Source organism: Phoca vitulina, unplaced genomic scaffold (assembly GCF_004348235.1).
Source record: "Phoca vitulina isolate PV1807 unplaced genomic scaffold, GSC_HSeal_1.0 scaffold48, whole genome shotgun sequence".
Taxonomy (NCBI): domain Eukaryota; kingdom Metazoa; phylum Chordata; class Mammalia; order Carnivora; family Phocidae; genus Phoca; species Phoca vitulina.
The window spans coordinates 3,643,046-3,665,053 of record NW_022589751.1 but is presented as its reverse complement, the minus strand read 5'-3'; the positions used below and the strand labels follow the sequence as shown (position 1 = coordinate 3,665,053).

Below are 22,008 nucleotides of genomic sequence, written 5' to 3'. Positions count from 1 at the left end.
TCCCCTGCCTTTTTGGTCTGTGTTAAGAAAGGGGGGAAATCATAGGTTTATTAAACACCTCAGTAGAAAAATAGACAAAGTATTTTGTAAAATACTTGTTGGCAGGGGTATGGAGAAATGGATGCTCTATTATGCAGTATAATGTGGGAGGGTAGTTTGAGTGACATTTATTGAAAATCTTATTAGTGGGGGTTTCCATAAAAGTACTGAGTTAAGATGATCATAAAATATTCTTGTAATATCAGGTAATAAAGTCACTAACATTTATCCAACTCTCTTTCTTTTCTGAGCATGTGCACCTAAGTCATAGGATATGAGCTGCAGCCCAGCCCTGGCCGATGATAGCAAAGGCTCTCTAGGCCAGTTCAGTCTGATAGATATCTTTTTGATCTTTTCTTCTACAAAGATATCGGTGATGAGCATGCTAATGAGCCTACAATAGAATCTTGATTAATGTTATTTTGGGGAAGATGAAATAGAATTGTATTCCTTTTGACCTAGTAATTCCACTCTTGGTGGGGAAAAAACATTTTGATTATTTTAGCACTGTTAAAGAAGTTTTTTTTTTGTTTTTTTTTTTACCAAGGATTCATTTATGAAATAAGAAGTAAAATGTCTGATTTTGTGTGTATGTATTTTTTTTCATATACCTATAGGGAATGTTTAATTCTGCCTTGGAAGTGGCCAAATTTGAAGGCGCTGTGATTCGAACTGTCAGTGGCATAAGGGGACAGATCAAGAAAGCACTCCGGGCTCCAGAAGGAGCTTTCCGGGCCAGCTTTGAGGATAAGTTGCTGATGAGTGGTAAATATAACTTTGTAGTATAATCATAACAGCGTGTTACTCTTCACTGTTGATTTCTAGCCAGTGTAGACTAGAGGTTGTAGTTCAGGTTTTAGAAAATTGGAATCGGCTCCAGCTCTCCCCAGTTGGAGCATCTTATGCAGTGTGCCGAGTCACGCTGTGTGTGGAGCCATGTGATTCACACCCAGTGCAAGTTTTGTGATATTCAAGAGTAGTTTACTTGGTGAAGTCTCTCTTCAAAAACCGTGCAGCCAATTAGAAAGTTTGGGGTGAATGTTTTGTTCTTTTCCTTGACAAGATGAATCTTCTTTTGAAAATGTTAAAGTAAGTTGTCTCTTTTTCCAGATATTGTCTTCATGAGAACCTGGTATCCTGTCTCCATTCCAGCCTTCTATAACCCAGTAACATCTTTGTTGAAACCAGTTGGTGAGAAAGACACCTGGTCAGGAATGCGGACCACTGGTCAACTCCGGCTTGCCCATGGTGTCAAACTAAAGCCCAACAAGGATTCTTTGTATAAGGTAACAGTCACTCACACGTGTGCTCCATAGATGGGGGTCATCCAGATGCTTTGTACATAATGTTTTCTATGTTTTCAATTTTCAAGTAGGAAACCTACCATTAAATTTGAATGAACATGTATATTCATAGAATATTTTGGAAAGAATGCAGGAAAGTGGTAATAGGGGTTTTCGTGGGTTGGAAAGGAGACAAACTCTTCATTGTATACTCTTTTGAACTATTTTTTCCCCCATCAGATACATGTATTACTTTAAAAAACATTAATGTGCTAATTTTTGTTGAAGCAATGTGAGTGGGTTCTTTTGGGAAGTTTTAATAAACTTTGTAGTGAAGTGTTAAATACAGAAAAATATACAGATCATAAGCATACAGCTCATGAATTTAACACACCCAAATTGCCATCACCTGGATCAAGCAATAGAATTACCAGCACGACAAAAGCCCCCTTGTGACTTCTCCTAGTCACTACCCCACCTCCACCTCAGAGATAGTCATTCTCTCAACTCCTGACATATAAATTAGTTCTGCTGTTTTTGAGTTTTATAAAATATAGCATATACTGTTTTGCCTGGTTTCTTTTCTTTCAGTTTTATGAGATTCATTCATGTTCTTGTAGGCATTCATTTATTGTTATTGTTGAGTAGAAATCTATTATGTTATGTCAGTTTATTCATTGATGGACATTATTCCCAATTTTTGGCCATTATAAATGCTGCCCTGAACACTTACATGTGACTTGTTTGGTGTTCATGTGCACACATTTCTTTTGCATTGATCCCCCCAGGTTGGGATTGCCCGGTATGGGGTATGCACGTGTTCAGCTTCACTGTATGATGCCTACAATATTCTGGTGTAGTGTACCAGGTTAGACTCCCACCAACAGTAGTTGCCAGTAGTTGGCATCATCAGTATTTTTTTAATTTTAAGTTCTCAGTGCCTTTCAAAATCCCATTTCATTTGGATTTTGGTCTTTGAGAACTTTCATTATTTTCTTCACAGGTTAACAATGCATTTGAAAAGATTTGTTTTAATGCAGGATAAATATAAATTGTTTTATAATAAGAGGGGTGTTCAGGATATCAGTCTGCCATTCTGCCAGAAACAAATTTCCTAGGCATTACTTTTTTAATAAAATAATTAATAATACAATTTTTAATCCTGTTACATGAATTTCTAATAAAATATACTACAGGACATGGTACCTACAAGTACCACCTCTAGCTTGTGGTGCTTACTCTTTTTTCAGAATGTGATTTCTCCGAGTTCCTTCATTCTAAGCATTTTAGGTTCCTCCTAAACAGAGAATATTGAATATTATCATGGATGATGTCTTTAATAATAAATTTAAAGACATAGCAGCAATATTCTCTATATAGTTGATGTTGACCTTGGTAAAGACCTAGGGCAAGACTTTGCACTTATTAACTATTTTTGAGGCAGTTAGAGTTTTGGTCATCTCAATTTAAGCGTAGAAATTAGATTACCTTAAAAATTGAATGTAGAGAGTATTTATTCTTTATATGTCATTTAAATCTCATTTTTCTCAGCTGGCCTTCCATCAGAAACAGAATAAAATTAAACTTTTTAATGAGAATCAGGGATGGGAACACTTGAGCTACTGCTGATTGGAGGAAGAACTATGTCCTTAAATCCACAGAGGTTGATAGTGAAGATGAACACCTAGATTATTGTTATTAGGCTAGAAGAAACTACCTCAGTGCCCCCAAAATAAGATGTGGGTTTTCCATTAAAAGAAACTTTGGATGTGTTCATCTGCTCTGTTGAGATCCCCATAGTTCATACCATAGACATGGACACAGTTGATTTTTTGGGAGAATTGTAAGTATAGTCTGTGTATTTCTCTGTTTCGCCTAGAGCAATGTACATCCATTGAGGCAATCACATTTGATGGATGATTGAATCCTCATTTCTGATGATCAGCAGACTCTGGTGTTACTGATCATGTGGAAAAGTCAATCCACTGAGAAGATTTTAGGCAAGTTTTAAATGCATATAGATCATAATTTAAATACATCGCTGTTTTTATTTTTCTTTTTAGCCGATTGTGAGGCAAAAGAAACATTTTAATTCACTGCACATTCCAAAAGCCTTGCAGAAGGCCCTGCCATTTAAGAACAAGCCCAAGACCCAAGCAAAGGCAGGCAAGATGCCGAAGGACAGGCTGAGACCAGCCGTCATACGGGAACCTCATGAGAGGAAGGTACTGTCAACGGATGGCTTCCTGCGTGTTGCATTTAGATGTGAAAGTAATGCTCTCAGTAGCACAGTTGGTGTTTCTGTTGCGTTCTCATTTTTCTTCAGGAAAGGATAAGAGCCAGACTTATTTGAGGCACGAGAACTGGAAGTTAGAGGAAAGGCCAGAGTCCATTTCCCTTCTTTTGTTTAGTCATGCTGTGTCTTATGCATTTTAATGGGGAGTAATAGGCACCCAGCTGGCAAATCACTCTGTCTTAGTTGTACACTGTTTCCACAGTGATTAACAAAGGTGGTTATTGGTGAAGGCCATTCTTTAAGTATTTTGCTCAGTAAATATGCTCCTACTGATGCCTCCATGCAATTATGATTTCCTAGTTCAGGATAAATTTTCCCTGACTTAATATTCATTTGGATCATAGATTGATTCTAGTTTTGATACATCAGCTGAGGTGTTTAGGTCCCCTGAAACTTAGAAGGAAAGCATGATGTAGGAGTATTCTGGTGCTCACTGGGTTTTGTCCTTGTCAGATCCTTGCACTGCTGGACGCTCTGAGTACAGTGCACAGTCAGAAGATGAAGAAGGCCAAGGAGCAACGACATCTGCACAATAAAGAACACTTTAAAGTGAAGCAGAAGGAGGAAGAAGAGAAACTGAAGCGACAGAAGGACCTCAGGAAGAAGCTCTTCCGAATTCAGGGTCAGAAAGAAAGGAGAAATCAGAAGTCCAGCCTGAAGGGGCCTGAGGAGCCATCAAAATGAGCTTCAGACAGACACTGTCATTTGGATCTGCAGAGATGGATGGTTTCAAATATTACAGTACTTGTAAATGACAACAGGGCACTGGTGCTCAAGAAAGACCTCTTTGTTGGATTTGTCGCCCAGACTGTGCCTTTGAGAGGAGAAATGGAAACTCTGTTGATAGGACACCCATTCATTCTCAGCATCTAGGTTTTGTCAAGATTTAAAGGAATATTATTTATGGTTTTGTAGATTCCTTCACATTCCTCTTACCTGTCTCAGTTTAATTATTTGTGCTACAAAAATATCATTAAAATACTTTCCTGTTAATTTTGGCTTAATAGTTTTCATTAGGGATGAATGCTTGATGATTGTAGATAATTGCTTATTCTGCCACCTTCATGATGAGTCTTCCAGAGGGGGGAAAATATTGACTTGAAAACTCAGCTTTAAAATTTGGAAAAGAGAGCGCCTGGGTGGCTCACTCGTTAAGCATCTGCCTTCAGCTCAGGTCATGATCCCAGGGTCCTGGGATTGAGCCCCGCATCGGGCTCCCTGCTCTGCGGGAAGCCTGCTTCTCCCTCTCCCACTCCCCCTGCTTGGGTTCCCTCTCTCGCTGTCTCTCTCTCTCTGTCAGATAAATAAATAAAATCTTAAAAATAATAATAATAAATTAAATTTAGAAAAGAGTGTATGGTCCAGTGCACAGCTGAGTTTCCCAGAGGCCATGTGATGTGCAATAGTGCAGTAGCCTGACTGCAGATGGGGGAATCCAGCTGCTTCTATTTATGTTAACCATGTAATGGGCTAGTTTGTGTTCTTTTAAAACAAATTAATAAAAAATACTTTTAACATTTTCTTTCATTTCTTACATAGTAAAAATTGATAGATACAATCCACTTGAAGAAAAACTCTTTGAAGTCCTCATTTTTAAGAGTGTAAAGATCTTGAGATCCAAATACCTGGGAAGCGCTGCCCGGCACGACTCCTTCCTGAGGTGGCCACCTGGGCTGCTCGCCAGCTCCCAGTTCTGTACCCAGAACCTAATGCTCTTGGTGTCAGGCACCTTACAGGAGGACAGTAAAGGCGGGGATGAACTAATTAAATTCCTGCCCTGTCACTAAATGTGATTGCTCCCTGGCTGCCAAGATGCCGTGGCCTGGCAGCAAGAGTACAGGAAGACAGAAGGGGAGCTGCTGCTGAGCTTTCTGTCTCCTCCCTGTGCCTTCCTCAACACACTTCCCCTGCCCAAGACCCCAGATGCAGTGGGTGGCTTGCCACTTGCAGGGTGCGGGGAGCCTTGAATGTGATCGTGTGCTTTACAAACTAGGTTCTGGCAAAGTTAACCGTGTAATGAGATCCTTGTAGGGGAGTTGTTATCTAAGTGAAGCTGTTTTAACATCCTCTTAAATGTCTTTTCCCCCCCTGTGGACTCCTGACCGAAGAGACAGAACTGAGGACTGGCCTGGTGCCCCAGGCTGGCTCAACTCAAGGAGACAGCTCCCGGCCCATGCAACCGTCTGCCCTCCACTGAGGGGGGCAGCAAGAACCCCAACCTGGAGGACCGGCGTGGTCAGGCTTTCCCCTCTGGACAATGCCCTCTGAATCTGACAGAAATACGGTACTACCACATTAATACAAGGGAAGAGGAAACAGGTGAAATGAATTTTAGTACTTCTATTTTTAAGCCAATATATCTAAAATGTTACCACCACATACAGTCCATATAAGAATCACTAATGAGATAGTCGACATTTCTATTTTTTGCCATTTTTGAAATTTGGGTGTGTGCTTTACTCTTACAGCTACTCTCAATTCAGATGCTAAATTTTGTGGAAAATACTTGATTTATACCTAGATTTCATTAAATTTATAGTGTAAAAGATTGACATACCCTAGTTGTTTCAAATATAACTGAACTTAGTACCAGTTTTTAAATTGAAATTCATTAAAATTAAAACTAAATGTCCAGTTCCTCAGCAGTAGTCGGACATTTCAGTTACTTGATAGCCGGCATGGCCAGTGGCTATGTTGAGGACAGTGTGGCTCTACAGTGTAGGAGGTCTGCAAAGGCTTCCTTAAAGGAAGCAAGTGACCTCTGATGCATGATCTGAAGAAGCAGGTTAACTTGGCAAAAGGTAGGAGTGGGAAGAAGAGTATCAGCCAGCAGGAATGTATGTGCAAAGGCCCTGTGGCACAAGGCAGCACGATACCTGTAAGCCAGTGTGTTTGGAGCCAGGATGGGCAGAGGGTTGCAGGAAACTACAGAGGAAGATAGAGAAGGAAATGGAGAGGCAGGCGATGAGGCTGCATTAAGATACTGTCTTTATCTCAAGATACTGGAAAGCCCTTTGGAGAATGTTTAGCTGGGAAAACATGGTCAGATTTGTATTTTTGAAAAATTCCCTTTACTGTGGGGTAGAAAATAATGCAGAGGGAATCCAGAGGTAAATCCTGGAAGGAGGCTGACACAGGAGTGGTAGAAGATGGTACAGAGAGGGAGAAGTGGGGGATGCTAGAGCTTTAGGAGGTAACATTGGAGGTATGTTGGATCTGAGAGTTGTGAGAACAAGGGGTTTTCAGGAAAGATCCCTGGACTCCTAGGTGTCTGGCTTGCACTGAGGATTTTGCTGGCTGGGCTGCTGGGTAGTGAGGAACTCAGTTTTAGGGCATGGTACCTGTGGGACAGCCATATGGAGACATCTGAGGAGGTAGTTAGGAATACTGTCTGAAGCTCAGGTTGACCTATCTGGGCTTAAAATGCATTCCTAAGAGACATCAACACCCTCCTGGAAGAGGATTGAGTTATCTAGGGAGGGGTCAAAATTGAACACAAGTGGGTCTTAGTCTAGCATGCTTCCCATTGGTTCAGTATTTTCACATACCTCAAAATCACCAAGTCCAACCCATATAAGCAGAGCAGTGCAGCCCAAGAAGCCCATTGATTGTGTTGCAGTTCACTTGACTAGAGCTGAGCAGGTGCAGCTCAGCAAGGCTGTGCACAGAAGCCAGACATGTAGGTGACATCAACAGGTAGGACAGCCTGTCTTTCCCAGCCAGTGTCTTACACTACTTTGGGCAGACTTGACCATCCCAGTGCTGAGGTGTAGTAAGGGTCTGCCATTCACTGTGATGTGACGAGGGAAGTTGCTGAGTATCTCTGAGTTTCAAGTTTCTTGGCTGTAAGATGGGGTTAATAACCAATCTTGCAGTATGTAAGGATTTAATGAGATTACATGCAAGGTAACTGGTACAGAACAGATTTTCAAATTTTTATTTTTCTCCTCTGGTCCCATTTTAAAGAGGTGTGTAAGCCTATGTATTTTAACACATACACAGATTCATGTAACCACTACCACAATCAAGATACCAAACAATCCTCTCTCTCCCAAGCACTAACTCATGCAAAGTAGCCCTCCCAACCGTCCCCCACCACACCCTGCTAACTACTGACATGCTATTCCACACCACAGCTTTGTTTTGAGAATGTCATGTAAGTAGAACCATAAGGCATGTAATCTCTTGTGATGGCTACTTTCTCTAAGCATCGTGCCTTTGAAATCTATCCCAATTGTTCTGTGTATCAGTGATGCTTCCCATTTGATTACTAAATAATATCCAACCGTATAGGGAGACCACAGTTGGTTATCTATTCACTAACAGAAGGACACTGTTTTGTTTTGTTTTTTTTTCCAGCTTTGGGCAATTATGAACATAACTGCTATGAACATTTGTGTGGAGGTTTTTATGTGCACATAAGTTTTCACTACTCCAGGGTAAATACCTAGGCGTAGGAGTCGGTCGTATGGTCTAATAGAACTGTCAGACTCTTCAGAGTGGCTCTACCATTTTTGCTTTCCGACCACCAGTAAGAGGGAGCGAGTTCCAGTGCTCTGCCCCTTCATCATCACTTGACACTGCCAGTGCTTTTCATTTTAGCCATTCTAATGGGTATTAGTTGTATCTCATGTGGTTTTAACTCGCATTTCCTTAATGACCAACAATACTGAGCATCCTTTCATATGCTTACTTGCCTTTCATATACAGCGACCTCTTTGGTGAAGTTTGCCTTCTTTTTATTTGGATTGTTTGTTTTCTTAATGTTGATTTAAAGAGTTCTTTATACATTTTGGAATAAGTCCTTTGTCAGATATGTGATTTGCAAGCATTTTCTCCTGGTCTGCAGCTGTGGTTTCATTAGCAGTGTCTTTTGCAAAGTTTTTAACATCAAGTCTAATTTACTAATTTTTTTTCTTTTATGGATTGTGTATTTGGTGTCATGACTAAGAACTCTTTTCCTAACCCTAGGTTAGAAGATTTTCTCCTGTTTTCTTTTAAAAGTTTTAAAGCTTTATGATTTTCATTTCGAGTTTTGTGTAAGGTGTAAGATTCGGGGTACTTTTTTTTTTTTTTAACTTACAACCAATTTTTCTGATGCCATTTGTTGAAAGACTAACCTTTCTTCATTGAAATACCTTTGCATCCTTATCAAAAATCAGTTGGGCATATTTGTGAGGGTATATTTCTGGTATATGTTTTTTGTTTTTTTTTTTAAGATTTTATTTTTTTATTTGAGAGAGAGAGAATGAGAGAGAGCACATGAGAGGGGGGAGGGTCAGAGGGAGAAGCAGACTCCCTGCCGAGCAGGGAGCCCGATGCGGGACTCGATCCAGGGACTCCAGAATCATGACCTGAGCCGAAGGCAGTCGCTTAACCAACTGAGCCACCCAGGCGCCCTCTGGTATACGTTTTAATAAGCTTGCCCACGTTTACAAAAAAATCCTGTGGTGATTTTGATTGCATTAAATCTGTGAATCAGTTTGGAGAGTGTCGACAGCTTTGCTCTGTTGAGTCTTCCAGTCTGTGAGCTTGCCATATCTCTCCATTTACTTACGTTTTCTTTGGTTTCTTTCATCACCATTTTATAGTTTTCAGCCTATAGATCCTGTGCGAGTTTTATTAGATTTATGTCTAGGTTTTTAATAATTTAATAATTGAGTCATTGTAAATAATACCAATTATTTAAATTTTGCTTTCAAATTGTTCACTGCTAGTTTTTAGAGAAATGATTGATTTTCATGTGTTGAACTTATATCCTGCAACTTTACTAGACCCATTTATTAGTTCTAGGTCTTCTGTTATTGTTGTCTTTGGTTTATTTCTTAGGATTTTATTTTATTTTTTATTTTATTATTTTTTTTAAAGATTTTATTTATTTGACAGAGAGAGACACAGTGAGAGAGGGAACACAAGCAGGGGGAGTAGGAGAGGGAGAAGCAGGCTTCCCACTGAGCAGGGAGCCTGGTGTGGGGCTCCATCCCAGGACCCCGGGATCATGACCTGAGCTGAAGGCAGATGCTTAACGGCTCAGCCACCCAGGTGCCCCTTATTTCTTAGGATTTTATACATAGACCATTATATTGTCTGCAAATAGGGACAGTTTTTATTCCTTCCCAGCTGTATGCCTTTTTTTCTTGATATATTGGACTAGCTAGGACTTCTCGTATAATGTGGAATTGGAGTGATGAGTGTGGGCATCATTGCTTTGTTCCCAGTTTTTTTTGTAGATGCTCTTCTCAGTTTGAGGAAATTCCTTTCCATGTCTAGTTAGCTGGGAATTTTTTTTTTTTTAAATCATGAATGGGTGTTGAATTTTGCTAAGTGCCTTTTCTGCACCAACTTATATAATCATGTGGTTTCCATCTTTAGATTGTTAACGTGGTGGATTACATGGATTTATTTTTCAAAAAGTGAACCAACATTGCATTCTTGGGATAAACCCCATTTGGTTATGGCATAGTATTCTTTTACTATTTTGCTATATTTGAAGTACTGATGTTTTGTTGAGTATTTTTGCATCTGTGTTTGTAAGGGATATCGATCTATAGAGTTTTTGTGTCTGATTATGGTATCAGAGTAATGCTGGCCTTATAAAATGAGTTAGGAAATGTTCTCTCCCTTTCTATTTTCTGGAAGTGATTAAATGGAATTGGTGTTATTTCTTTAAATGTTTGATAGAATTTGGCAGTGAACCACCTAGGCCTAGAGATTTTTAAAAAATGTTTTCAACAGGGGCGCTTTATGCTCAGTTGGTTAAGTGTCTACCTTCAGCTCAGGTCATGATCCCGGGGTCCTGGTATCGAATCCCGCATCAGGCTCCCTGCTCAGTGGGAAGCCTGCTTCTCCCTCTCCCTCTGCCTGCCTCTCTGCCTGCTTGTGCTCTCTCTCTGTCAAATAAATAAATAAAAAATCTTTAAAAAAAAAAAGTTTTTAACAATAAATTCGGTATCTTTAATAGTTGTAGGGCTATTCAGATTATCTATTTCATCTTGAGTGAATTTTGGTAGATTATGAAATGGAATTAGTTTATTTCATCTAAGTTGCCAAATTTATGGGCATAGAGTTATTTGTAGGATTCCCTTACCATCATTTTATCATCTTTGAGGTCTATAGTGATAGCACCTCCTTTATTCCTGATATTGGTAATTTGTGTCTTCTCTACTTTTGTTCTTTGTCAATCTTCCTAGGGGCTTATTAATTTTATTGATTTTTTTTTTAAAGAATAAGCTTTTGGTTTATTGATTTTCTCTACTGCTGTTTTCAATTTCATTGGTTTTTGTTCTTTATTATTTCTCTTCTTGTGCTTGCCTTGATTTTATTCTGCTCTTCTTCTCTAATATCTTAAGGTTGAAGTTAGATTAATGATTTGAGGCCTTTCTTCTTTTCTAATACAAGCATTTAATGCTATGCGTGTCTCTGTAAGCGCTGTTTAGCTACAAGTCCTAACCAGCCTTCTTTGAGTTCTGACAGTTGTCAGTTCCATATACAAAGCTCTGGTGGTGTTATTTGGGTCAGTTTCACGTGGGCATTATGCAGTAGCCTGCATGGGATCTGGACATTGATCTGTCTCTTAGGTCCATTCTCAAAGTCAGTGATACACTGTTTAGGGTCAGATCTATGCATGCACAGCTCAGGAGGGAGCTCAGGAGTTCCTAAACACTGTTCTGAACTCCTCCCACTCCATGATTTCCCTAGTACTTTCCTGTTCCCTGGGGCTCTCCACTTCCCTAATGGTGAATGATGTTGACCATCCTTTCATGTATTTATTTGCTATCTGTATTTCTCTTTGGTCAAATATCTGTTCATTTCTTTTGTACAGTTTCAATTTTATTTGTTTAATGTTGAGAGTTCTTCATATATTCTAGACAGAAGTTCTTAGGTATATGATTTGCAAATATTTTATCCTAGTCTGTAATTTGTCTTTTCATCATCTTAATAGGATCTTTTGCAGAGCAATAAAAAATTTAATTCTAATACAGTCCAATTTTTCAATTTTTCCTTTTATGGATTGTACTTTTGGTGTCAAGTCTAAGAACGCTTTTCTATTACTTTTCTTGTGACATCTGGCTGGCTCAGTCCGTGGAGCATGCTACTCTTGATCTTGGAATTGTGAGTTTGAGCTCCACTTTGGGTGCAGAGATTACTTTTTAAATCTTTTAAAACACTATTACTTCTTTCTTCAAGTTAATATTACAAGTTATTAGTTACTGGTTTTATTTACTTTTATTGATTGACATGTAATTTAATTTAATTATTTTGAAAGAATGTAATTATTTTGAAGTAATATATGAATATATTCAGTTTGTAAACATTCCTTTTTCTACTTTCCCTTCTCCTCCCCGCCCCTCCCCTTCCTCTACTTCCCCCACCTTCTACCAGTGCCTTGATCTTAAACTTCCCAGCCTCCAGAACTGTGAGAAAGAGGCTTCTGTTGTTCAAGCTACCTAGTTTATGGTATTTTTGTTATAGTCACCCAAATGCACTAAGACAATGGGAGATAAAAAGAAAACCCAGGAACTTACTCCTAAAGTCATTCCTCAAATCCGGTGCCTCCTGGCCAGTCTGCCTTCCTATTCCACCTTATAGAGTCCTTTTATGATTGTCTGTTAGATTATTTCCAGTGTATTTAGTGATATTTAGAAGGAAGGAGCAGACAGGTAAGTCTACACCAACTTATAATGGAATGTCCAATTGATTTTTAGTCATTTGAATATGTTGCCACAATATCTGTCCCTCGAAGGGCGTTAACACTTCATACTCCCACCAGCAATGCCTGCATACATCCCTTTTCTTTATCCATGAAAACATCTGATGATATGACTTGTTTGTAAATTTGCTCTTGTGCCTAATAAGATGATTAATATAGGCTGCTAGCTGTGTCCTGTGAACCCAAACCTTAGAGATGTCACAAAAGGGATAATTAATTGATAGAGCCCAGAACCTAAGATAAAAAGCCATGAGAAGTCCCGGGGGGAGATAGAGCATGAGAAGAGTAAACCCGGAAAGGAAAAGACCACAAACTGAACACCAGAGGGAGCAGATAAATAGACAAGACAGGAAAAGCATTTACATGTGCATAATAAATATCCTCAGGAGGATATTGGAAATAGGAGGCTCAAGGCCGTTATGAAGAAGAACCAGCTGGGGATATTGTGTATGAACAATGTAAGTGCTGAAATGATAAACTTGATGGGAAGTTTAAAGAGCAGAAGAAAAAAATGAATGAACAGGGATCAGGTTGGGGCTCTTCTAGAAGAGATGAGGAAAGGCTAATACAACTGCCAGAAGGAGAGGAAAAGATCAATAGGTAAGAGGACTTACCTGAAAAATAATTGAGAATTTCCCCAATTCCTGCCAATGGAAAATGTGCTCAATACTTTTAATTTTTGCCAGTCTGTCAGGCACAAGAAATATTACATTATTGTTTAAATTTGCATTTTTATTAGATAACCAGAAGGCTTCAGCATGTTTTCCAGTGTTCATTGGCCATTCTCATAATCTTCTGTGATTTGTGCATATCATTTGCTCATTTTTCTAGCTGGGTTGTTTTGCCATTAGTTTTGTAAAACCTCCTTATATATTTTGGATGTAAATCTTGTGGTTGTTTACAAATCTTATATTTTTGCCCCAGTATGACACATACTAGTCTTTCAACAAGTCCCTGATGCTTTTCTTTATAGGGAAGTTTTAAATGCCCGTAAATCAAATCTAGTATTTTCCTTTATGGCTTTGAGAGTTTGTGTCCTGTTTGAGTGAGTCATTCCTACCTCTTTAATTTAAAAAATGACCTTTTTTTTTTTAAATTTAATTTTATTTAAAATCAATTTATCACCATGCCTTACATCATTTGTTTTTGATGTAGTGTTCCATGATTCATTGTTTGTAAAAAATGACCTTCTATTTTAAATATCCTCCTATTATAAAAGATCTTTCCAGATGTTTTCTAAATTTTTAATTTTTATTCTTTAGCCTAAAAATAATTAGTAATTGTTAAACTATTACTCTTTTGTGACATCTGGCTGGCTCAGTCCGTGGAGCATGCAACTCTTGACCTTGGAGTTGTGAGTTCGGGCCCCACATTGGGTGTAGAGATTACTTTAAAAAAATCTTTAAAAACACTATTATTTCTCTCTTTAAGTTAATATTACAAGTTATTAGTTATTGGTTTTATTTACTTTTATTGACTGATTTACACTTAATTTAATTATTTTGAAAAAATGTAATTATTTTGAAGTAATATATGAATATATTCAGTTTGTAAACATTCCAACAGTATAGGAAGAGTGTAAACAGAACCAGTTTCCTCTGTAATTCCCTCCCAAACCTCTCATCTCATTATCTTCCCCACAGCTGACCGTGCTGATCTGATGTGTATCTTCTGGATCTCTTTTAGACACTTACATTTATATACTGCTATTTTCCTGCATGTGGTGTCTTAAAAAACAAACACATAGAACTGTTTTGTTTGGAAACTTTCTATTTTTACTAGCATGCGTGTCTTGGGGGACCTTTCTACGTCATTGAAATGTGTGTCTGCGTGTATGGATGTGTGCAAACATGTAGGTGTGTGCTCACATGTGCACTCACGTGTGCAGGCATGTGGACGTGTGTGTGTGATCCTGTAGAAAGTGTGTTCATCTTGTAGAGAGAACTGGGGAGCTTCCCATTTTCTCCTGTGCTTGGTAACTCTATAATGGCAATCCCGTCCCCGGAGGCTGAAGGAACCCCTGTAATGCCTTCATTACCTGTTTCATTTGTTCCGTGTCTATTGTTCTTTTCAGATTTTCTGCCTCCTGGTAAGCCAATTTTGGTATGTATTCCAAGAAAATCTTCCACTTCCTCCAGGTAAAACAAAATCAACCAGAATGAAGCTGTATCTACGGTCTTCTTGTGGTTTAAAATATCTCCTTCATATCTGTAGTCATGTCACTTTTTAACTTAATGTTTTCATAGTTCTACCTTTTCCTTTTTTCTTCTGCTTGACTTCCCAGAGGTTTGCTTATTTTCACGATCTTTTCAAGGAACCAGTTTTGGATTTTATCAAATCTACTTTTATTATGGTTGTTTTTAAGTTAAATTACTTTATATCTTGTTTCTTCTTTTTTAAAGAAATCTTCTTGTGTTATTTGCTTAATTATATCTTTCTTATACTACTTAGGTACATGCATATATACTTAAGACTATTCAGTTTCCCCTGAATACTTCTTTGGACATATCCAACAGGTCATGCTTTTATAGTAGTCTGTTTCTAAAGTGTTTTTCACTTTAGTTTTTTTTTCTTTTTCACCCATCAGCTTTTTGCCTTCAGCTTTCTCTTCTGTCTCTTTCATCGTGTTTATTACAAATTCATTTGATGATATAAATTTCTCTATAATACCAATTTTGTTGAAGTCCATAATTTTTATATGAATACCTTACTGTCATGGAGTTCCAAATGTTTTATAATTTCCATTGTGGAAATTAATTTTGCTTCTGAAATGTATTTTTAACCTTGTCTTCGTCTTGTTTCTCCTTTTATTGAACCTGGTGAGAGACTGTGGTTTGTGGAAGGTGTGATTTCCTTGCTCCCCCAGCACAGCGTTTCCGAATGCTCTACACGAGCGTGAGGACACATCTTCTCTGTTGGGTAGGAGTTCAAATATTCCTGTAACTTGAGTTAGAGATATTCTCCTGTTTTTTTTAACAGCCTCATCTGTGTAGTTGGCCCACATCTTTGGAGCCAGTGAATCCTTTAACATATCCACGATGTTTCTCTGTTTGCTTCAGCTGCAGGGCGTGGAGAGAGGCCAGAGATGTGTTTGTCCAGGCCTGGAACATTTCCGTTTGCTCTTACTGTGCCTTGCCAGGTAAGTGCTCCTTGTCGCCGAGAGCACAGTGAGTGCGCTTGTCAGTTAGTTGCATAGCCAGGTACATTTGCCCTGGGTTGGAGGGGGCCCTGCCTCTGCTTGTCACTGCTGAGACGGTGTCCACTTCTCTGATAGATTTTGCTGGTCAGCTGCCTTCCACCTGGCCTGGGCTACTGGTTAGCCCTCTGTGTGAAGATGAGTCTAGCACGAATGAAGAGGAGCATAGGCTTCTGCAAGCTGCCAGGACTCAGCCCCCACCCTTGGGGCTGCTGTCAGTCTGACACGGAGGGTGTCTCTGGGAGGTCGGCCCCAGGCCTGTTCCTTAGCAGGCGTTCTTCCTGCTCTGGTGTCTCTCAGGGCACCTCCTCAGCCTGCAGCTCTTTCTTTCTTGCACCAGCTCTTGTCTGGCTCTCTCACCTCTTATTCTCTGCCCTGCCATACTGCTGCCCATTTTTGGAATAAACCTGGGGTTTATGAAAGGTGATTCTGCATGGTGAAAAAGAGTGTGGATTTTTCCAAAGCAAGGATATTTGGGGGCGCCTGGGTGGCTCAGTCAATTAAGCATCTGATTCTTGATTTTGGCTCAGGTCATGATCAAGGGTCATGAGATTAAGCCCCACGAGGGGTTCCATGCTCAGTGGGGAGTCTGCTTGTGATTCTTTCCCTCTCCCTCTGCCCTACCCCTGCTTACACACACACTCTCTCTAAAATAAATAAATAAATCTTAAAAAAAAAGAAAGCAGGATATTTGCACGTTCATAGCAGCATTATTCACATAGCTAAAAGGTGGACACAACCTAAGTGTCCATCAGTGGATGAATGGATGAACAAAATGTGGTGTATCTAGACAATGGAATATTACTCAGCCTTAAAAAAGGGGAAGGAAAATCTGACACATACTACATCATGGATGAACCTTGAAGATACTATGCTTAGTAAAATAAGCCAGACCGAAAAGGACAAATACTACATGAGTCCACCTGCATGGAATAGGAAATTTCATGGAGAGAGAATGTAGAACAGTGGTTGCCAGGGGCCGCAGGGAGGGAGAAAGGGGAGCTGTTGTTTAACGGCTTTGGAGCTTCAGTTCGGGAAGATGAAGAAGTTCTGGAGATAGATGGTGATAATGATTGCAGAACAGTGTGGATGCACTTAATAATACCACTGAACTGTACATTTAAAAATGCCTAAAAGGGTAATTTTTATGTATATTTTACCATAATTTTTTTAAAACAGGTGTGGGTTTTGGACCAGTCTGCCTGTCTCAAATCCTGCCTCACTGTTAAGTTGTACGGGCTTCAGCAGGTTACTGAGCCTCCTTGTGCTCCAGTCCTCGTGTAAAATGGCAATACTAGGGGGTTCACGCCGGCAGAGCTGGGGGAGTGCTCCTGGCCCCGTGTTAGGTGATGGCTGCTTCTGCCTTCCCTGGGTGCTTGTGTGGGGATTGGGGGGGAGGGGGCTCAGTTCACCATCCTGTTCATCCCTAGCCTTCTTCCAGGGGGGCTTTGCCATGCTTCTCCTCCCACCCAGGCCTCAGCACCATCCTCCCTGCCCATCGTGCCCTGCTTGTTTCTTGATCTCCAGTAACATCTTGTTTTTCACGCTCAACCCCGGAGTCCCCTCCATCAGCCCCTGACTGCTGGGTCCTGCTTCCTGTGGGCTCTGCGAAGGTATCCATCCTCTCTCTCGTGATACTTGGTTGTGTCTGTTTGTTGAGACACCTGCTTCTCCCGGTGGATGCTAAGGTCTTGGACAATGTCCTTACTGGTCCCAGGGTGCTGTTTTCTGAACTGGAAACTGACCACAAATGGCATATTCCTTGCTACCCAACAGCTGGCCCTGATGCACAGTCAGCAAATGCTGTGTCCTCTTTTGGGCCTCAGTTTCCCCATCTATACAGTCAACAAATGAAGTCATCGCAGGTCTGATACCATGTGCCTTTCTGATGGTAACTGGTGCCAAGCCGGGTATAAGTCTAGGGCACCCTGCCATGTGAGAAGGAGAGTGCCGGGGTGTGTGCACATACGGCGGCCGGGTGTGAGTGTGCGCGTGTGTGTGTTCAGACAGGAGACAGCCTCAGCTGCCAGCAGTGCGGGAGACTTCCTTCCTCTCACGATCCTGGGGATAGAGGTGGAGGACCGTCCCACCTGTCTGGGTGACTCTGGGTGTCCAGCATCCCGGGGTAAGCGAGCCGCTGTGCTTGGGCCCGCCTCCCAGGCCTCCTCACCGGGAGTTACATGTAGAGGCCAGGAGGGGGCACCAAAGACAAACAAAAGCGGAAGGACAGCAGGTGGGCTCCTGGCTCCACCTCCTGCCTGATAGGGATGGAGCGGGCAGCCCATGCCTCTGATCCAGGCCTATGGCTGACAGTGACAATAGTAATTATTACTCACTACACTTATTGCTTATTTCGCACTTATGCTCCCAAGCACTGCGATGACTGCATAATGTGGATTCTCTCGTTGTATTTCCCTATTACGGAACCCTGTATTTTTGTAAATCTGTGATTAAAGAACACCCAGGATAAAGCTAAAAGCTCTAGAGATCTGGGTCCTGCCACTCAGTAGTCGTGTGACTTTGGACACATCTTTGAGCCTGAGGTTCTTCTTCTTCTATATAAAACAGATGTTTTAGCACAAGGGTATGTGTTCACACATGTGTGTGGGGGTATGTGCACGACTGTGTGCACACATACATGCCTGTGAGAGTGTGTGCGCTTGAACATGTTCATTAAGGGCCCAGGGGATGGAGCTGAGGAGTGAAGGGGAGATCCCTGCAAGGCAGTTGACACCAGGAATTTGGTGCCCAAGAGAGAAGCTGAGATCCAGAAGCATGCTGGGGGTCATGTTTTAGGAGAGAGGCCCAGGGAGCACCTTTATAGTCCAGAGAGGGGAGCACAGAGGACAGGCCCAGGGCAGCCCCAAGCCTCAGGAAAGGTGGAAGGAACATAGCTGAGAAGATGGAGAGGGTGCTCAGAAAAGGAAGTGGAGATTGGAGGCATCAGGAGATGCACAGGCTGTCAAGAAGGCATCTTGGTGCCTGGGCAGAGACTGTCCCTGGGGGAGGAGACTGCCACAGGGTGGTGCTCAGGGGACAGAACAGGGCTCTACCAGGGGGCCCCTGGGGTATGGACCAGCGGGCGGACCACAGTGGTTGTGCCACTTCAAGGCACTACTGAAACGGGAGAGAGATGAATTATTCAACAAGTGTGCTGGGGACAAGTAGTGAGTCCACTGAGAAAACGTCAAGTCACTCCTCAGGCTATAAAATCAATGCCAGCTGATTAAAACTTTAAATATAAAGAAAAGAGAGGAAAATAGGTAGATCAAGTGTTTGAGGTGATCCCAGGAAGCAGGGGTGAGGGAGTGGATACAAGAAGGGGTGGGTAAGCCGCTGACCGCAGGGCCTGTGACCGAGGGCCTCACAGAGCACACCGATGGCTGGGGCGGCGGCTTCTCCTGTCGCTGCCCCCAGGAGTCCTCTGAGGCGTGCACGCCTTGCACATCCAGGCTCCCTGAGTGAAGAGAACGGAGCACGGGTGACACAGAACCTTTGAAATCACAGGGGCCACTGAGACTGTCCTGGACACAAGCCGCACAAACAGGTTTGGGGAAGAGAGAAAAGTCCCAACTCCCAACCCCGGAGTCTAAGAACCTCCATGGACTTGCTTAGACCCTCCCATGCTTCTTTTCAGGCCTGCGCATTTTTCCTTAGTTGCAATTATGGAAATGTGTGCTTCTAAGTAATCTTACCTTATCCCCTTAATTTTAATACTTGGATATTTTTTTAATGATGCCGCGTAGTCCTAATACTGCCGTTGCTGGAGTCCCTCAGGGCCGCCATCCCACCGTCCTCAGCATTCTGTTCTTCGTGTTGTGGGGCTCCCACTACCCTCCTCGGGCAGCTGGCACAGACCTTCCCGGCCAGTCCTGCTGTGTGCTACGCTGCCACCTCCATTCTGACCTTCTCTAGCGCCCTCAGCATCACTGCTGCCCGGCACGGGGAACTTCCCACGCACCGAGCCCAGTTTCAGGTGCTTTGCGGGCATTTCCTCTCAGCCCTCTTACCGGAAAGGGAGGCACGGCTGTCACCGCATTTGCTGATGAGGCCCTGCGGCCTCCAGAGGCTCACTGCTTCCGTCCTCTCCTCGCCCGTTTGTCCGCAGCCCAACCCGCCTCCCTATGCCCACTTCCCTTCCGATCTTAACAGAGACACCCCCAGAAGCCTCCTGGGGTCCATCCAGGGGGCTGGGGTGCTCTGTTGGACCCTCAGCCGCTGGGCTTCCCTGAGGTACTGGAGCTGACTGGGCTCTCCCCACTCTGAGGAGGCGACTGCCACACGTCTTGCCTTTGGGGTTTCCAAAGGGCCTGGCCCAGGGCCTGATCCCAATAAGGGAGCCAAAATGCCTGTCAGAGAGACACCTGTCCCCCCGGCTTTAGGCTCAGGGTGAAGTCCTAGAAAGCTCTTGTTCTGTGGGCCTCACACGTGCACGCAAACATGCCCCACAGCCTCTTGTCTCTGCACCTTGAACTCCAACCCCCTGCCCGCTTGCCCATCCTTCAAAGCCAACTCAAAACCCGTCTCAGAGTCTCTGGTCCTCTTTCCTTCCCCTCCTCTTAGAAGAAGTGATGCTCTCCTCAATCACCAAGTATTCATTGGGCCCTTTGCGTATGCTGGGCCCTCCTGAGTCAGGTGCAGCTACCGAGCACCTTCTGTATGCCCAGCCCAGACTGCTCTGTGAGTCCAGGACAAGGGGAACCTCATCGGACGGATGAAGAAACCGAGGCACAGAGAGGCCATCTGGCAGAGCTGGGTTCACACTCAGGCTCCATGGCTGAGCCTTCTCCCAGGACTCAGCGGGGGAAGGTTTGGACACACATCAGGGAGGTGTGAGGCTCGGACAGCAGGAAGCCGTGGGGGTCAACAAAGGATTCCTGGAATCCCAGAGCAGGAACTGGAAGGATGAGGGAAGACAAGAGGTATGAAGGGGGCTGGAGGTGGAGGAGGGCAGGACGAGACTGGCCCAGGTGACAGAGGCTCTGCTGGACAGGACAGGGAGGCTAGCCATCCTGCCGGCTATGGGGGCCCACAGTGGACTGTCCCTGTGCGCATCAACAGGTCAGCTGAGCTGCTCTGTGTCATGGTCTCTAGGTGCATTCTTTCGTCCCTGCCTTTGTACATTTGTTCAACAAACCTATGTTGAGAAACTCTCATATATACTTTCTCTCCATGGTCCAGGACATAGGAATATAGTTAGCTGCCCTGGGAGTTATTATAAGATATTCTTAGAAAAGAAAGCAAGAGGCATCTTTGTAGGATGTTGGGTGTATCTCTTAGTCTTCTGTGGTTGGGTTAGTAGGAGTTGTGCCCTGAAAGTGCTGAAATGGCAAAGTGAAGGAACAGACTTTGAGATCACCACCCATGCCCCAGCCACTCACTCCGCTGAGAATGGGCCTGTCTTCTCTTTCTAGTAACAATAAACTTGGCAATAGCCACTATCATCTACTGGGTGCTTTTTCCAGGCCAGTCTCTGTGTTTAGTGCTTTACTTATATTCTGTTATTTTGAACCTTAGAACAATCCTATGACTATTCCCATCCCACGGGCAAGGAAACTGAGCCCCAGGGAGGTCACATAGACCCCCCAAGGTCTCCTAGCTAGAAGGTGGTGGTGCTAAGGTTGGCCCCGCCTGAGGAACTCTGACACTCACAGCCGCAGCCCCAAATCCTACCGTCTCGGTGCCACAGTTTTCTGTGTTCCTCACAGCCATTTTGACAAGCAGATGTGATTGGTCCTGCCCCACTGAGGGACAGACAGGCCAGAGCTGGGAGCGGGGAGCTGGAGTGAGGGCTGGCTTTGTCCGTCCCCAGAGCAGGAGCTCATTTCCCCGAGCAGGGTGCCCGTGCCCTGGTATGAGAGGGCGCCTGGCCCCACCTGCAGCCCGCAACTTTTCTAGGCACCCTCCCCACCTGTCAAACTAGGAGGGCCTATGACACGGGGCCACTGGGGCAGGAACTGGACCTTCAAATGCCAGGTGCCTGCCCAGGTGATGGCTGGGAAAGGCCGCCTCCCCGTGAGCGCTGTTCCCTGGCCGTGTGCTGCCCACAAGGCCCGAGGAGGTGGCCCCTCCAACCTCCTGCCCTGGATCCCAGCATGGGACTTCCCTCGTCTGCTGTGTCTGGCCCTGGTTGCCCTAATTCTGCCATGTGTCAGCAGCAGCCCTTCTGGAAGCCACGTTCTCCGGGAAGATTTGATTATGTCCTGGTGGTGCCACCTCGTTAATGCAATCAGGAAGTTTCCTCAAGACTTCAGCTGCTTTGCTGGCCGCCGGGCCTGGCTCCCGGGACATCCATGCTGCTCTTCTGCTCACAGCTTCTCACAGAAACCGTCCGCTGACCACACCAGGGCCCAGCGGGAAGTGCTGTGGCCGCCTCACTGGAGCGTCCTGCTGTTATCCTCCTGCCTTCTTGGAGTGAGGCCCTCGGCTCGGATTTTATTCAGAATCATTGAGAATCTTCATCTGTTTAAAAAAAGTACTCAGC

At 43.1% G+C, this 22,008-nt stretch overlaps 1 protein-coding gene across 3 annotated transcripts in view; it reads left to right on the top strand.

Annotated features, from left to right (window-relative positions):
• BMS1 (BMS1 ribosome biogenesis factor) overlaps positions 1-4,738 on the top strand; it is a 43,630-nt gene extending 38,892 nt beyond the window's left edge. For 2 of the 3 annotated variants that reach the window (XM_032432430.1, XM_032432428.1), the window contains 4 exons: positions 657-804; positions 1,150-1,325; positions 3,386-3,547; positions 4,072-4,737. In XM_032432430.1, coding sequence (XP_032288321.1) covers positions 657-804; positions 1,150-1,325; positions 3,386-3,547; positions 4,072-4,302 — 717 coding nt within the window. In that variant the 3' untranslated portion in view covers positions 4,303-4,737. Of the gene's footprint in view, positions 1-656; positions 805-1,149; positions 1,326-3,385; positions 3,548-4,071 lie in introns of all 3 variants that reach the window. The other variant, XM_032432429.1, reaches the window with a different exon arrangement.
• Positions 4,739-22,008: the final 17,270 nt, after the last annotated feature.